The sequence below is a fragment of the Larus michahellis genome, chromosome 1 (assembly GCF_964199755.1).
Source record: "Larus michahellis chromosome 1, bLarMic1.1, whole genome shotgun sequence".
In the NCBI taxonomy this organism is placed as follows: domain Eukaryota; kingdom Metazoa; phylum Chordata; class Aves; order Charadriiformes; family Laridae; genus Larus; species Larus michahellis.
Window position 1 is genome coordinate 86,812,534 of NC_133896.1, and position 18,480 is coordinate 86,831,013.

Sequence of the window (18,480 nt, forward strand, 5' to 3'; positions counted from 1 at the left end):
CAATACAGGCATGTTTTCAAAAGCAGAGCTGCACAAAAAGTCCATGTGAGGGACAGGGAGCGGTGAAGGTTTGGTCACTTGCCAAGCAGAGGTAGAAAGGTAAGGCAGCAGAGGCTGAAGGACTAAGGATGACAGTTGGAACAAGCCCTGGAGAGATCGAGAGTTGCTTGCTTCCCTTTGACTTACTGTTGTTAGGAAAAGGGCCATGGACTTCAGGCAAGAGGGGCTGTATCTTTTTGCTCCCCGCATGCTGCGTTCCAAGGAACGGGTCATTGTGCCACAAAAGCTCCTGCTTCCCTGCTCGGGTTCAGCCCCATGTCCTCATGGAGGCAACCTACCACACAGCTTAACTGCCCTGTGCTGAATGGCACCCTTCTAATGTATCAAACTAAATTACCAAAGGTGAGCAGAGGAATGGTATTAAAAAAAATCCAAAACCTTATTAAAAAGATTTTAACTTCTCATGCAGAGATACTCAAAATCATCAGGTCACTTTTTCAGCCATTCCTTATGTCTCAGAATTTATAATTTGCTCTTTTCTCCCGCTCCCTGAACACATGAGAAGCCAAATTGGATGTTCCCAATCAGCCATGAAGTATATTTGGCTCACAAAATATAGCTCCCATTTTATCAGAAACTTTTTTAACCAATTTACTACAGCATGTTGTTAATCTGTATGCAAAAACCTTTCTATAAGAACATTTCTTTATCTTGTGCTTGTCAGTATAATGTTGCATTTTTAACCACCATTCTTCTAATGTGTCTTTCCAAAACACTCTTACCCTCCCTTTTCAAGAAGAAAAATGGGTGGTGAGGGGGAGAGAAAATCTGAGTCTGTGTTTGTTTAGCTCAGTGAGTCTTACATACTACTTCTTCTTGGATTTAGAAATGAGCTAGCACGTAACCCAAGTGAAACAACAAACTATGCATCAGATCCACTGGTCTCACTTAACTTTGATGATCCTGTGCAGAGCTAACTTCTGGGAGGAGCGCGAGGGAGCTTCCGGTTCAGCATTTAGAGCTGAGCTTATCCCAAAATAATGAAATATTTTTGGTTGGCTTTTCACTCCTTTCACTTTAGAGAGGTGCAGGTCTTAGGGCTTCTACAAGTGACCTACAACTTTCCAGAGCTCTTCAAGGCAGAGATTCACTGGAATTTATTCTCATAGTTGCAAAGGCTGCAGTTGATTTGGGGGAGGGAGGAGAGCATGGCAGTCAGACAGAGCCAGACTAGCCACGGATCAGATTTTGAGATGTAAATCTGTACATGTTTGTGTGTTGGCTTCCTTTCTTAGGCTGCTCAGTGACCCTGCAGAAGTAAATTTATTTTCTCTTTTTTCAGGTGTGCGGGGTGGGGGGATTGGTTCTGGTTTCTTGGGCTGTTTTTTTCCCTTTGTACTTGCCTGTTTACTAGATCTGCTGTGAAAGTAGAGCTGAACCCTGAGAACCGAATATTTTTACCTTGGATCATTTCAGTATATATCTATTATGCTGCAACAGATTGAAACACTGAGTGATTAAATCTCTGTTTGCAATTAGAACATGTACATGACTTTGGGGGAAGGAAGGAGGAGAGGGTGACTTGCAGGTGAAGAAAGGTGAAAAATGAGGCTGAGAGTTTCTTTTCTTTGAGACTGTTTTGTCTTCTAGCAGTAGACTAAAATCAGACTGGTTCCTAAACCAAATTCTTTCATGCTGAAAGGAGCCTCTTTGAGGAGAGAACTTCATTTCATGCTGCGCTGATGAGAGCACCAGCCTGGACTGGAAAGATTTTGACGGGTGAATTTTGAGTGTGTGTTTGTGGTGTTTGCAGTGCTTTGGCATTGACAGATGATCCTTGCAGCCAAAGGTGAGGCTGGCTGACCCTCCCTGAGCAGTTTCCATGACAACCTAGCGTTTTTGAATAATCTTGGTTTATAGGAAATCTTTTTCTCCCTCCCCTTTCTCCCAGTGTTAGTTTCTCTGGTTTTTGTAGGTTTTTTTTCATCACACCTTAGAGGAGTTTTACCGTTTCTTTGTGAGAGCTATAATACCACCCACCCCCCGTTTATAAACACTTCTCCATAGTGTTTCAGGAAAGGGTGATAACTTGGAATAAAATAAGCTATTTTTCTAATAGCTGATAATACTGTCTGGTTGTTCATGTCTTAATTTCTATTCCTCTTCCAAAATACAACAGTTATTTAACTGGGATATGGGCTTTTAGCAAGCTCTTGTCTCCCTCATTGCCTAGGTTAAAGTTTGTAAGTCCCTGTCCCTCAAAGAAAAGAGAGGCAGAATAAGCAGTTTTCATGGCCAGCTATTCCAGTTACTCCAGTAACATCCGAAGCAAAGAGCCCTGTCTGAGCATCCAGGCATTTCTACCAGGGAGCTTTTACCTACGGTTGTCGTATTCTTGGTAATTTATTGTCCTCTTCTGCAGGACATACCGGGGTTTCTCTTTTTCAGTATTATAGGCACTGCTGTTCTGAGTTTGGCAGTGCTACATTTAAATGACCTGTTTGATAGTTGTTTTTGTAAGAAAACTTAGGTTTATCTTACGGGTTTGTCATTGGAGTTACCTTCTTATTAGTGCTCAGAGATCTCTGTCCATGTGCTCAGGTTCTGTCTTTGCCTGTAGTGCATTTTACTTATTATTTGCTACTATCAATACGGATGTGTGGTTTGTACTTGGAATACCAACGGTGACTTCAGCTGAGCAAGGAGAAGCGAGTTTCCTCATGAAGAAAAACCACTGCTTCAGACTTTCATTTCACCTCTGCTTTGGCCATTCTATTCTCTTTCAGGAAAAGAGTCTCTATTTTGCCCACGGACCCTCACATCCTATTTCCCTCATAAGCCTGTAGGCAGTAATCAGAAATTTGCACTTTCTTTTGCAATTTAGGTCTGCCCAGTGGGAAATTTGCTTTGTCGGGAATAGCCAGAATCCCGATTTGACTGCACAGATCAAGATGTTAATTTAACATCTTAATTCTTTCATTTCTTTTAAAGGAAAGAAAAAAATATAATATTAGTTTCAGATACATATCCTTTTGCCTCTGTAGTTTTAAGGTTGAGCTTGTGTAGATGAAAAAATCTTGTCTGTATTGTGGTGTCATGGGCTCTCTGACAATAGTGACGTTACAGCTGGTGAAGGACATTTAGGAAATAAATATTTTAGTCAAATGTGTTGTAATTCTGCTGAGAATGTATTAATAATCCTGATTTCTCAGATACAGAGAATGCATTATACACTTCATATGTATGAATTCCCAAGCATGTGTCAGTGTAGCTGTGCTAGCCTCAGCAACCACTGATGGGTTTTAAGTTCAATAACTTACAAATGACTGAGGCATGTATATCATTGAGAAGATGTAATTAATTGTAAAGGTTAGCAGGGCATTAGACATTGTACTTTAAAGCTACGCCATTGCATGTATCTGCATGCTTGCTCTGTTTTCCCTTTTCTCCCTCTTCCCTTCACTTCAGCTAGCACATAGATTTAAATTATTTTGATTTTTAATAGTGACTTTTTGAGGAAAGTATTAGTTCCAGGACTAATGTAATGCACCATCCATGAGCTTGTAATCCCAGCTTTCAAAGTGCTTAATAAAAGTAGGCTAAAGCTCTCAAAAATAAGAGTCTGGAGTAAAGCTTTTATGTCCATATTTAGACATCCTAAGTAAGGGACTTGATTTTAGAAAAAATTGCTAACCATCCTGAATACACCATGACTTGAGGCACTGACAGAAAGAATTCTGAACTTGGTCCCCAATTTGAATAGTTTGGGAAGGTTTTCTTTTAAAAATAAGTTATGGATTGCTAAGATGACTGAGGATAGTGTGGGAGATCAGCAAGAAGGGGTAAGCAGAAGGACTTGACTTTAAATATAGGACAGGTCTATGCCTACCCTGCATGCAAGTGTTTGCATGGCAACTCTGCGCATTGTGGTTTGAAGTCTAGAAACACACACCCTATCATACCTGGTGGTCTGTGCCCTCAAACCCAGCGCTGTATTCAAAATGTACTTGTGTCTACAGACATGCTTGTGTTGGCTGCAGTAGACACCATCAGTAGTTAGAGAGAAGACAGCAGCATGGGCAGTAAACTCCGCTCTAAGTCCCCTGACTGTTCATCTAGGCCACTTCATCCTTCTTGTATGTGCAGTCCAAGGTGTCTACAGGAAAAACTGCCTCAGGTCTGCATATTCATGCTGAGGTTAGAGCTCTGGTTGCAGCCTCGATGCACCTTTGGAAAGCATTTGAGCCAGTTGAGGTTTGAGGTGTTTTATGTGTTTGTGGCTCATTCCAGTCTCCCAGTAAGTGCTGATAAATTGAAAAGAAAAAAAGTTATGCTGGCATGCAACCTGCATTGTCTTTTCCTGCCTTTTCCATCTTTTTTTGAAAGATAATTCCATAGCCATGATGTTCTCCATCTTGCTCATCATTAGAGGCGGGTTTTCTCTTGGAGAGGCAAAGTGAAGAAGTCTGGAGATCCTGCTGTCACACTTTAGCTTTTTCATTCTAACTGGCCTTTGGGATAGAAGTGAACAAAATGGATCGATTCTGTTATGTCCTGGCAACCTTGAGTACCTTGAGCTCTTCTGACTGAGCGGTGGTCCGTGCCTAGCCAGGTAAACTTTGTACAGCTGGTGTTTGCCACAGGTGCAAATTATTTGGTTTAGTTGTGTGATGACCTTTTTTTCTTCACTGCTATCAAGGTGATGATGGGATCAGTCCATAAATGTGCCCAGCTCTTGCATTTGCTATTTTTGCTATTGTCAGGGCAAGCCTGAAGGCATTGAGTGATCTTTCTCTCAACCTATCTTGAGGTGAGATGCTTCTTTTCTACTCAGTTTCCTTTTCCCCAAACAGAATGGCTGGTGATCTAACTAAGCAGCTGAGGTGTCTGTTTGCAAATGGGTGGGTAATAGCTCTAAAGTAAGCTTTAAACTTTTTATTGCTTGATGGGGGAGGTGGGGGGTGGTGTTTTAGTGAGGGCTGGAATGTTAGCTAAGCTTCCAGATAAAGACCATGAAATTCTTAGCTCAGGGATCCAGAGTGCAGCACGGGTTAGCTGAAAGCCAGTCGTTTCCCGATGCTGAATTAAAGCTTAGGCATATTGGGTTATTTGAGTAAACAACAGTGTTGCAACCCAAAAGCAGGATACCGAAGCTATTGAAATGGGTCATCTTTGGGAAGAATTGGAAGGTCAATTGGTCAATTTTAAGGGTGAGTTTCAGCAAGGGCATGACTGTACTCAAACGAGTCTTTTTGGGGACCTGGCATTGGTTCTTCAAAATGACTATCAACTTCAGCTAGAGCACACATATTATTTTTAAATTATGCCTTACCCTTTTTCTGGATATGGTAGACTATATATAGCTTTCTAACTGTTTAGAAATCTGAGGTTAGTGCATTTGCTCAACCTTAGTTTTACTAGATAATGCAAAAAGGGTATTATTGTTTGGGTTTTTTAATATGATTTTCATAGTTTTGTTTAAAAGGTAGGTTGGATAAATCACTGTGAAGCTGGTAAGAAAGAAAGTACTAGGAACTTCTTTCTTAACTTGAACCTAAATAGTTGTGACTACTTATGTATTAGTACTTTATATGACCATAATGCCTCTGAATGCTTGGATCTTAATGCTGAATTGTTTGATATACTTAGTAGCAAGAAATACAGATGTACATATAGATTGCTGTGACAAGATTAGTTGCTTCTGTAATTATAAAAAAATCTTATTAACATGCCTGTTTTCCATTTACTCTGTCACATGCTTTACATTATTTTGAAGTATGCATAGACATGTAATTACAGGTTCCCCTTTCCTGATATTAATTAATGCATAAGACTTATTCACTAGAAGAACAATTGACTAGTTAGTGTGTACATGTGTTTCTGAACACAAGGTGTTTTAGGACAGAGGATCCCAAACCTGATCTTAATCCATTCTGGGCTACCAATCGCAAACATTTGTAATAATATTCTCAGCCTCCGTTGTTGAAAGGTGCTGTTTCTTGCAGCACTGTGAAAGCATCTTAGATGTTTTTAGTGTGTTAGTTACTGTAAATGAAGCAATGGCTGCTTTGGCATCTCTCCAAAGTTTGGCATGTGGTGAGGTTTCAGCTAGCACCAACAACAATTACTGACTTTTTTAAAAAGAAATTTGGCATCAGACATCAAAATTCTTTTTTCATCTGTGACCTACTTGCTTTAATTTTTGTTCTTTTAGTTTTCTAGTCCTTGTTTATGCCTCTAAGATCAAGATCAAGACATGGACATAACGTGGCTTGGCGTTGGCTCTCTTTCATTGCAGTGTTGATGCATTTATTTTCCTAAACCTCCCCCCACCCCCCGCCTTCTGTCCTCACACCTACATCAGTCCTTGCCAAGCCCTTTCCCCTCACTGTTTGAGGAGAGCCATTGCAACACACTTTCCGTGCATTTAGGATTGCATGCATTTTTCACCTTAGCTCAAGCTTCCCTGAGGCCTGAGCTGCTCTTATCTCCCTGAGACTCCAAACTGATAAGCAATTTAATTGGAATGGGGTGTGGTGGCTGTTTATCCTTCATTACACTGAAATTTAGTAACATAGAATAGAAAATGAAATGAGAATGAATTAGAATAGACAATAAGTACATCTGTCATTGATCAGATGCCCAGCACGTAGACCATTAAACATCTTGGGTTGCCCTATGTGAAAACGTCTTCTGCAGTGCAAGCTGATCTTAGTTATTTATTGTGATTCTGACTTTTGACCTAAAAGCCAGCAAGGCTTTTGTATGCTTCAGCTCAAAATGACTTTGTAATACACACTGTTATTTATTTTCATGTCTTCAATAAGCTTGTTCTCAACAAATATGGGAGAAGCTGACAGCCTTCCTGCTTCCCATGGTCACTGGACAGTTGTCATTTCCCAAATCCGATTCCTCCGATAGGAGTTTCTCAAAGGAGAGTTACTTGTGGCATTCTGTTTTACATTTTTCCCCTTCGAAGGGTGTTGCTTGTTTGTCATGGTTGTCGCCTATACCAACAACAGCAAATAGTCAGTAAATTATTTATAAAATTAATTTTTCATCTAAGAGGCTGCAGGCCATCTGTTGATTTGCATAAAATAGCAGCATAATCACTGCATATCTATTTCAGTACCTTTGAAGGGAATGATATGGATAGAAAACGTGTCCACCATAATACATTTTGGACAAGGAAATGACCACTGAATTTTCTCCATAAACACATCTGACTTTTTCTGCAGAAGAATAACCTCACATTTGAAGCCTTTGAGTGAAATTCCCTACTGGTGCCCATCAGTTTTGTTAGGTCCTGTGAAGTCAAGGTAGCTAGACTAGCTTGTACCAAATGGTGCAGAATCAGGTTCACTATTTATAGGCTTACTGCACAGTGTTTGTAAGACGGTTGTGTTTTTATCTTGTTCATGTAGGTGCCACTGAACTGCTGCTTCTAGCCCGCCGAACAGATTTGAGGCGAATTTCCTTAGACACCCCAGATTTTACAGACATCGTTTTGCCACTGGAGGACATCCGTCATGCCATCGCTATTGACTTTGATCCTCTGGAAGGGTACATCTATTGGACTGATGATGAAGTTAGGGCCATCCGCCGCTCGTTCATTGATGGGTCAGGTAGTCAGTTTGTTGTCACAGCACAGATCGCACATCCTGATGGCATTGCTGTGGACTGGGTTGCCCGAAATCTGTATTGGACTGACACTGGCACAGACCGTATTGAAGTTACAAGGCTTAATGGGACCATGAGAAAAATCTTGATATCAGAAGACCTGGAAGAACCCAGAGCTATTGTGCTGGATCCCATGGTTGGGTGAGGAGCTGTTTGTGAGCATATTTTTAAATATTAGTCATGTAAAGAAGATACCTCTGCCTACCTGTATGTAGATAATGGGATGCAGTGATAAACTTCTGAGCCTTCAAAACGAAAATACTGGGATTCCTTGAAATTCCTGTGCCCTCTGAGGCACGGGGTCTGCTGCTCTGTTTTGACTACCTGGGTAGTCATCCTTATATGTCTTTATGGTTTATTCTCCTGTTTAAAAATATTTTTGGGAACTGTGTGGATCTGTTCGTTTATTCTAGATAATAGTAGTTTTGCTCAGCTGGCTGATATATGAGTTTTGTGTAAAGGGTCAGTGTGTTTGCATGTCAGTGCTTTTTGAGTGAGTTGGGCATCCTGGGTAAGGAAATATATTTGTCTTAGAAATGCAGTGGTTTCAGGGCATGGTACTCCAGAACAAGCTATGTCAATATTGAAAGTTTGATTTAATAAAAGTTATTAATATTTTGCTTCCATTGCAGGTATATGTACTGGACTGACTGGGGAGAAATCCCAAAGATTGAGAGGGCAGCATTAGATGGCTCAGACAGAATTGTGCTGGTGAATACCTCGCTTGGCTGGCCAAATGGACTGGCCTTGGATTATGCAGAAAACAAAATATACTGGGGAGATGCCAAAACAGACAAAATAGAGGTTTGTAATTGCATCTGAATTTTTAATTCCATGGAGTTATAGAATGTAGTTACTCTGTTTTTTCTAGGTGTTTAAATTCTGATACAGCTCAAAAGGACAATGGGATAATGGTTGATTTGTGCTTTAAGAAACAATTCAGTTTCTTCTCTGTATTTGGGCAAGTTACTCACAATTCTTCCTTCATTTATCTGTGTGTAAAATGGAAATGATATCCATGTAGTAGACCCCTCTTTTTAAGAATGTATAATAAGGATTTGTTAAATAAGTCAATTCCTAAGTCATCAGGAAAAAAAAGATTTTTATTGGGAGTAATGTTTGTAGGTGAAAAAAAATAATCTTCTATTCTTTGTGCTGCTCAGCTTAGATGCAGGTAGAATATATTTTAAAGAAGTAAATCTCATTTCATATGTAACTATTTGTACTCCCGATAATCCTCTATATTTTCATTAGGCTTGTTTTATTGGCGTTCCAGCAAAGGAATAGATTTTCCTTTCTTTATGGTATGTTCTCCTGAAACGTTTAATTGAAAACAAAAATGGCACTTTTTTCTCTCCCACATTGAAAAAATCTTGTGTTTATGTTGTTATATAACATTTATGGAGGAAATTTGACGTTTTTTATCCCTTTGACAGTCGTTGAGAAAATAGGGTGGTTAAGTATTTGTTCAATTTACTATCAAAAGGCGGAAGTTTGCCTGGAAGCAGGAGACTTGGCTACTACCGGTGCACAGTAGCAGTATCTACATTTACTATATCCTGGTAGACTTACCATTCTTTTGATGAATTATAGCTTTCCTTAGTGAATCCTTACCATTGTGAATAATTTTCGGGACTTATCACATTAGGCACAATACCTTCTCTAGCCTTAAGAAATTGGGTTTTTTTATTTGTAACTTCAAATAAGTCAATGTGAAGTCATAGTCTTGTGCTGGAAGGTCACATAACTGTTTGTTCTCCTTCAGAGTCAAAGTAACTCAAGTCCTGCAAGGTGAGTTGCTTTGAAGCACTCCTTGGGAGAGCCTCAGGGAGCACGGTTTTCTTTGTCCTGAAAACAAGATTTACAGTCTATAATTCACCTAACATTTTGCCGGCTCTGAGAAAAGAGGGGAAAGAGTCTTAGCTGTGCTTAGAGATTTATTTATAACAGATTGAGCACTTCAGCCCTGAAAGTGTCTTGGACTTGAATGTATTTTGCAAAAGGAAAGTTAGGCATTCTTCACTCTCATGCTTGCCAAAACGCTGATATTTTTTCATGTGCTGCGGTCTTACTCAGACCGCAGTTCCGTATTCATTAATAATGATTCTTTTCAGTGCTGGATCAGTTTGTGATAGAAATTTTCATCTAGATCAGGCATGAACTCACTGCTGCAATTCTGTCAAACTGGCTAGAACACATGATACAATGTTTATGCCAACATTACAGTGTCTGTGGCAGGACAGAAGATATCTGATCTGGCACAAAATCTGCTGGGACGATTTCCATTTCATTGTTTTTAAACCAATGTGAGCCACCAGAATGAGTTTGTTCCAGGTTGTCATGTAACATCTATGCAGAGTATCAGAGTAGATTTATCATCTTAAGGTTTCAGAATCACTAGTTAACTTTTTCCTATGAGGCTCCAAGTGTTAGAGTTATGATTTTACTGCTGCTGCTTTTTTATAAAAAGTTAACATTTGTTAATTCATTACTAATGTGCAGACAATCTTGAAAGAGCCTGGGTAAAACCTTTAAAGCAACAGAGAAGAAATTCTCTGACAGTTTTTGTTTGGTGTTTTTGGATTTTACTTTTGTTAGAGGATTTGGGTGGTGGTGTTTTTTTAACTGTAGATGGTGTTCATTTAGGGCTATGTGACAGAGATCTATAAAATCAATAAAATTATGTATAATTGACCAGGGCTTCCCCCCCACTACCTTTTTGATACAAGAAATTGGCATTCGTAAATAATACTGGCAGGTGATAAGTTGTGGAAATGGCTGTGGATGTTAAAAGCTTACATGTGTTACTGGGAAGACTGGGTAAGTCTGTGAAGGGAATTCCACTGCAGTTTACTAGAAAACAAAATTGCCTTCTGAACCACAAATCACTGAACTGTAAATTGCTGCAGAATGAAAAAGGTTTCTTGAAAAGCTTCAGTATGTATTTGCTTTATTATGCTGTTGTGTAAGTTTTGAAAATTCTCTGAGACTGGTTACTGGGATGGGCGGACCTTTGGATTGAACCCATACAGCCTCTCTCTTTTCCTGTGTTGAGGCCATTCTATTCCTTGAAGGTTTGGGGAGTCTTTATTCTGTTAGCTTGTTGCATTAGCTGTAGGAAAAACTTCATGTTCTTCCTGAGATGTAATATTGCTGCATGCTAACTGCACTTGAGAGGGGCAGAAATGGGTTGAAAACCGATGGCCTCTGATAGTGATAGATAAGCGTTCGTGTTCAGTACAGCTTCTGTAATTAGTAAAGCATGGAAAGGCTCTATAGGATGAAGAAGGGGGTGTTCATCTAAGAGAATGGTTCAGTCTAAAGTAAATTCCCTCCCCCTCAATGTGTTAGGTAATGCAAATATAGTGGGGAGTTTCTTTGCTGATGAATCTTAGTGAATTTTCCCCAGGATCTTGTGTGGCCTCTCTGTAATGTTTTATGAGACATTGACTTTGTTATAGTAGGCTACAGAAATCTCAGGCTGCAATGACACTATCTAAATCTAAGATAGCTAAAATGTTACTAACATTTCAAGTCTTCCTTTTTCCTCCCACTGCCTTTCTCTCCTATGGCAACCATGAATCCTGAGGAGATTTGTAACACTTTCCCTGCCCTTCCCATCCATTTTTTTTATATCAGTTTAGTAGAAGATGCTTTGACCTTCAGTAAATGTTTTAAACTTAGGTTTGGAGAAGGGACATTGGAGGAGGTGCAACAAAAAGGATATTTGTGACAGGATCAAAAGGTGAAACTTGGAACTGGACATGAAGACATCAAAATTATATGCCTGGTCCTTGCTTTGCTTGTATGTGTTTGTATATATTTGGGAGGGGGGGTTAAAAGCAGGAGAAACACGTTTGTGTACTTGCATTCTGTTGTCTTTAAGTAGTTTTTCATACATGATTTTACATACGTTGTGCGCTTTTTTTTTTCCCCTAGTACGTGGAATTCCTCAGAACCATTATTTAATTGCAGCGCTACCAAAATGAATATTTCTTGCAAGCTGTGTTTCTGGTTTGTTTGTGCCACATGTGAGCTTTTATTATTTATTTTTTACACACTGATTCACGCTATGCTGTTCTGGAGCCCCCAGACGATAATAAAGCATCAGCAGGGGTTAATGGAGACTGGTAGGGGGTACAGCAGGGAGCTTTTGTTCCCATTTTATCTGGCAGCCTGCAGCAGGCAGAAGCAGGCTGTGGCTCAACAGCTTCGTCATTTATCTCGGTCAGGTTTCACTGCTGATAAACTTCTATTGAAATGGATGGCTGCTATTGTGCTTACCAGTAGGGAAGATTTCTCATTGACTTGCTACAGGTTTAAAGCATTTTCCTGCCGTGCTATGAGGTTAAAAATGTATGATCTGCTCTGTTGAATTGGTCTTATGTTTTCCTGCACAAGTGAATATTTGTCTTCTGAGCACGTACGCTACCTGTTTTAAGGCATAGGTTGGATTTAAAATGGTCAGCAAAGCTCGTATTGATAAAGCAATTATAAATGGCTGCATGCACGTGTGGATGTGTGTGTGTGTTAAGAAGAAATAATGATGATATGGCTGATTTTTCACAATTTTTCAGTTTTTGCTTCATTTTTCTTTATTCATCTTCCTTCCTGTTCTCCATTCTCAGAGCCAGAGATGACACCCGCTTACACCTACTAGTGGTGAGTTTAAAGAAAGGACTCTCTGCCTCCTCTACACTTCCAACCATTATCTAGTGATTTTTTTGAGTGCAGCTCTAACTTGAAGTGTTTCTGCATTCCCAAATCTATTAGCCGTGCCTGGCATTACTGTCTCTAATCCTCATGATTGATATGGAAAGTCTTATATCCTGCTGTTTTTCAGCATAAGTACACACAAGTCTCCAGAACACAGCCTTGTCGGGCAACAGAAAGCAGATGCTGCTAAGACTTTTTTGAGCACAAAAATCTTGAACAGAGAGGACCTTTTTGTGTTTGACCCAGGAGTTAATAGTTTGGCATCTAGAGAATGCTCTAATTCATATTCTAATCCTGAAATTGCAGGGCTACATTTTCCTCCGATGACAACTCCCTCAATTTTACTGCCACCCTAATAAGGAAATTTTGTTTTCTAAGCATTCACCATTTATTTTCTGACTGAGAAATTTTGTTTCATAGCATTAGTCTTTGTATTGTGAAATGCTAATGACTTGCATGCCTGATTACTGATCCTACCTCTTCCACCTTTAGTGTGAAGCAGAGGTTTGAAAATTGAGAAGCAGAAACCATTGAATTTCCTAGCTGTTGAACACAGCTGCTTTTGTGTACTTCCAGTAAGCTTTTGCAGGTATGAGAAAGTATGAGGTAGTTGAAACAAATATTTGAAGTTGTTTTACTGCTTAATTTTGGCCACAATTCATTATCCACCTTGTTTGGATACTTGTGTCTCTTGGGAACTTCATTCAGCAAAGAACAAGTATGTGCTACAGTGAGAGATGTAGGGGCAGATCCATCTCCTCCATCCTAGTTTCAGAAATTTAAAGCTTACTTTGTCAGAGAATTTCCAGCGATTTCTTGTCACCACCTAGACCTGCATTAAGAAGACCTACAGATTTTTTGAAATTAGTAGTAGAGTAAGGGCTTTTTTTTTTTTTTTCTTAAAAATAGTTTATACTTTGTATAGTTTCCATTTGGGAGGTTTCTTTTGAACTTCTGAATGAACTTAGGGAAGAATTAAATTTTGCGATGCAGACCAAAATAGAAAAGCTACATTACAAAGCAAACAAATGACAGCCATAACATACTAGTAAAGTCTCCTGACTGTCGAAGAGCCGGATGCAAGAATTTGAGTGGCCTCTTATGTGTGGACCCCAAACATTGGGCCAGGACCTCCTGGCATTGTAAGCTTGTAACTATTAAAAAGGTCATAATAAAAAGTTAAATGTGACAAGTTTGATTATTGAGACACCTGTTACAAACCGCTTGTGCTGACGAATTCTCAGAGAAGTCCTGAGGGATGTGCTATCAACAGGCTTGTCATCCTTAATGGAACAGGGAGAGGTTCCCAGCACCTCGCAACAGGAGGAGGATCGTGAGGGAAGGCTTTGGGTAGATAAAGCCAGAACTCTTGTCCAAGACTAACCTGACTGTGTCATCTGAGTACCAAGTATGGTATTTTTCCAAGAGGTGAAATTACTGCCCTAAAAATTACATGATATTACAGAAGAGTTGGACATTTAGTTTTAAAATGGTTCTTGTGTTATAGATCTGCATTTCTCTCTGTGGGTGGTTTTCATCTAATGAGATGTAGAGATCTTCAGCTCTGTAAGATACCTTATAGAAAATGTCAGAAATCAGCACTTCTGCTATGTGGCTTGCTTTATCCTAAAGTAAGTGTTTAGAATAGATTGGATGAGTCCTACTCTAAAAGCACCTATTCTTTTCTGTTAAGTCTAAGGAGAGCCTGGAGCGGCCATGTCAGAGGCAGATGCCCACACTCAAGACACATTTGAGCTGGCTTCTACAGCCTTTTTCACATTATTGTTAATAGTAAAAGTGTACCTTTCTCAGCCTTGACTGTGGCTTATATCTGTGCAGCTCAACTGAGACTTTCCATGTGGGAAGTTTAGAGATGTTTCTTACAAGCTTTGCTTACAGATGAGAAGTCCCGTTTTGCTAATGACAGCTCTGTAAACCTCATGGCTCCCAATGGGCTAGCATGGAGCTGACTGAAGTACAACCTTTGGATTCCGCTAATGTGTCCTAGATTTTTTCCATTGGAGTTAGGAAATTGCACTTTAGTTTATGCTGTTCTCTTTACTAGCAAGTTACAAGCCTCTACTGGCAGTCGGTTACCTAAGGGAAATCAAAAATATTCCTCAAACTGAAATAACTAGAGCCATCATCGGACCTCACTGAGTCTGACATACTTAAAATAATATTTGAAGGCAAGCTGGGGAGTGATGTGACGAGATATCGAGCTATCTTTGCATTTCTAATTCAGCTGAGTGGTGTTTGTAAGTCTGCCATTATCCCTTACTCTCCAATATTCTGGCTGGTCTTTTTCTTCTCTCAAGCTTAGTTGTATTGTCATACACAAAAGATTGCACTGATCTTAGACCTGAGCTTCTTCAGAAGCATTTATGTGACCTTGTGATCCCTCTCAATAATTATTCAGCTTTCTTCACACAAGCTGATTATTTCTCTCTGAGATTTTGTATTCCTAACCTAAACTTTTTTTCTGATACCATTGTTGTAACTTCGCAAAGGTCTGTGAGAAAAGTTTAATGCCTTTTATTAGGCAGGTAAACACATATGGTGGAAAACCAAGGTTTTGGACATGCAGAGACCCTTGGAATTGAAGTGACTGTGTGAAGGGAGCCGTTGAATCAACTTAATACCTTACTGCCACCAGAAGTGGAAGATATCCCAGAGCCACCACCCCTCTCCCCCCCGCCCCCAGCTTTGCGCTGGCTGAGTTTCATTCATTGGACTTACTGCTGAACCACTTGGACTTGCCAAAACAGCAGAAAACTTTCCACGTTTTTTCCCTCTAAAACAAAAAACCAGTTATAGTTGGTTATGGAGGAGTCCGGAAAGCACCGAGTTGGGTAGAGAACAAATTAAAAATAAGAAGTTCCTAGGGCAGGGTACTGAAAGAAAGTACCTTGGGAAGGAAGAGGAGAGAAGAGAGGCTTTTGCCCATGTGCAAGAGCATTAGAAGTTGTGTTGCTGAACTTGTAAAACTGTCCTCCAAATCACTGATCCCAAAACAGTGTGGTCTTGGGTAGTCATCTTTGCTTTCTGCAAAGCATGTGTACGGTTGCTGATGGGACTTAGTTGACAAACGATAAGTTCCAAAATCACAGTAATTAACTTTCTCTGTCTGTACTCCTATAGCTTATGTCCGCATAACACAGCACCCTCTGACTGTTGCCACTCTACCTTATGTATTAATGTACCAAAATGTTTTCCCATAGCCAGGCATCTTTATTCACCTGTTTTACCACTGAATCTTTTCAGAGGATCCTCTTTTTTTCCTATGAAAACCTCTTTTCTCATCCTGTTCATCATTTCATCTCAATTTTTTTCTTAGCCTGTTCTTTACAAATGCAGGGGGTTTTTTTGTATTGCATGAGATTGCCTAGGAGATGTCATATTTGATTGTGACAATGGTTATAACCTCCTTTCCCTGCCTACTTGTCACTTCACCTTACTTGAGACGTTTCAGTGAAAACCCAACCAATTGTTTCTAAAATTAAATTCCATCGCTGAGAAGACAATTCGGTTGTTGGCATTGATTGATCAGCAAGCTAGGAAAGTTGTCCTATTGTGAGAGAAATGAGCTTATAACAGTGTCTGTAGCATGATAGAAAGGGCTATTTATGAAGTTAATCTCTATTCTGTTTTTACGTATTTATCTTCACTGCAGCCCTATTAGGAATATTATCCATGCTCAGGAAAAATATATTTTGAATACTTTGGAAAAATGATTAGAGCTCAAAAGGAAATTGAGGGTGCTGGGGAACTGTTAAATTAGAAATTGGTAATGGCTATTATAAAACAATTAACAGTAAGAAATTGTAGAGTTGGCTGGAGGCATTTGGTTTCTGAAGCAAATAAAAAGGGTTCCAGGTATCCCTTCTGCTGATTTCTCAGGATTTCAATGCAATTTTGGAATTGACAGTTAGTCAATGACAGTAAGTTAATGACACTGACAGAATAATTGTCTCAAGTTGAGTTTAAAGTTTTGATGGCTCAGTCAAAGAGGGTATGGTTGATCAGGACATTTTTTTTTTTTCCAAGAGGGGAAGACTAATGAAACTGGAAATTTAGACAAGATGTCCCTTTTTTCCTCTCTCAGAGCTGCTGTTTTATATTAGATACATGTGTTAATTAAATGATATTACTGCAGCCATAACAGTAAATCATTGTGGTCTGTTTCATTTATGTTGCTTAAAGAAGCAAGTTGAAAATACATAGTTCTCAAACCCAGTCTGAAAATATGCTAATGTAATGTTCAGAAGGCATTCTGTCTCTCTCCTAGAGTTATTTTTGAGAGGTGTTGCCCCAGTTTTCTTTTTTCCTTAACCAAACAAATTTAATGAGTTAGTGTTGTCTTTCATTTCTCTAATATAGTAAGATTCGTGTACATTTAGGTGGAAGATGAACAGTTATATCCTTGATTAGCAGTGTCATGAACTGGGTATGTGTTGCATCAAACAAACAGCACATGTAAGTATTTATCATTGGATAATCAGGGCTGAAGTAACTAAGCCTAAGCCTTGAATATTCCTAAACTATTCCAGGTGTAATGCAGGCCTTGTTAAAGATCTTTTTCCACAGTATGTTGAAATATCTGGGATATATGTATTGAATTAAGTATTTCACAGCTGTCTCACAGTAATACTTGTTTGCAATCATCTCATGCAGATCTGTGCTAACGATCAAACTCATGAGAAATCCACTGTTTCAACTCATTGTTTTTTAGTTCAATCTATTTCTAGAGTGTAATAGCATGACCCATGTGTAAATTGTGAAGGCGGTAATGCTTTCTGCTGTCTTTCAAATTAATGCAATAAACCAAACTTCTTGTTAGAATGACTCAGGACTTTAAGGTCTGCTCTGGAAGAGTTTACCTTTTTTTCCTTGACGTTTCCTTCATGTCAGTGCCAAATGGCTGGGGTTTTCTCATGCTGTAAGGTAAACCATAACTATACATTGGAGAGTATATTTCAACATGCACCAAGGAAACAACAAGCTAGTGTGTTCTGCATTTATGGGACACATGACATGCAAAGCATTGCCACCAAGTCAGAACACTCTCTCATTCCTTATCCTTTCAGAAGGAAGATAAATGTTATAATTGCATCCTTCCTTTGAGTCAGTAGGGAGAGATGGGTTTCCAGCTGTGGTCCCTGCTAGAAATTTTGTAGATCTGACACAGTGATGGCCATAGTACTTGAGCAGGGCAGCTGAGATCCCGTATATTAAGTGGGGTCTCCTGGCCTCTCTGAGGATTAGTAAGCTAGTACTGGCAAAGGTGCTGAAGTACAGGAACCAATAGAAAGCTAAGGTTTCTGTCATTTGTCCAAAAATTGGCTGTCAATTTTAAAAATCAGGGCTTAGGTTCAATTCTGAGGTGTTTGTATCAGAAATTAGCAGTTTAAGGATTTTACCAGAGGAAGTTGTTTGGTTTGGGTTTTTTGTTTTGTTTGCTGATGTGTGTGTCTGTGAAATAAAGTTCTGGCAACATCTTGTAGTATAGCTGGGGGTTTTCAGTCCATCACAGAGGCCTATTCCATTCTTGTAAGTAATCTTTAATTTTTTGAAGATACGGAGTTACCAGCTGTTGTTTATAAATTTTCATTGACTATTGACTTCCTCTGTGCCAGTCATCCTGAGAGAGAGCTTAGCATGCGTGATACTTGCCTTCTCCCTGATTATTTATAACTACATGCAAAAGGGAGGCACAAGAGAAGACCCAGGAAACTACAGGCCCATTAGTTGTACTTCAGTCCCTGGATAGAGTTCTAGAAACTTGCAAGCCGAGTGAAAAGCAGGTGATTGGGAAAAGCCAATGTGGATTTACCAAGGGCAAATCATGCCTGCCAGAGTAACCTGATCACCTCCTACAACAAAATAACATTTTCTGTTGACCTGTGGAGAGCAGTGGATGTTATTTACCTGGACTTCAGCAAAGCGTTTGACACTGTTTCCCACAGCCTACTCCTAGACAAACTGGCAAGATACAGACTGGAAGAGTGGTCTGTGAGATGGGTAGGAAACTGGCTCAGAGGCAGCACCTCAGAGCGTGGTGATCAGTGTTTTTTACTAATTCTG

General features: G+C 39.5%; 1 protein-coding gene across 2 annotated transcripts in view; it reads left to right on the forward strand.

The window, feature by feature from the left end:
* Positions 1 to 18,480, forward strand: part of LRP6 (LDL receptor related protein 6) — a 125,273-nt gene that overhangs the window by 69,109 nt on the left and 37,684 nt on the right. For both annotated transcript variants that reach the window (XM_074590034.1, XM_074590026.1), the window contains exons 6-7: positions 7,425 to 7,821; positions 8,313 to 8,484. In XM_074590034.1, coding sequence (XP_074446135.1) covers positions 7,425 to 7,821; positions 8,313 to 8,484 — 569 coding nt within the window. The remainder of the gene's footprint in view (positions 1 to 7,424; positions 7,822 to 8,312; positions 8,485 to 18,480) is intronic.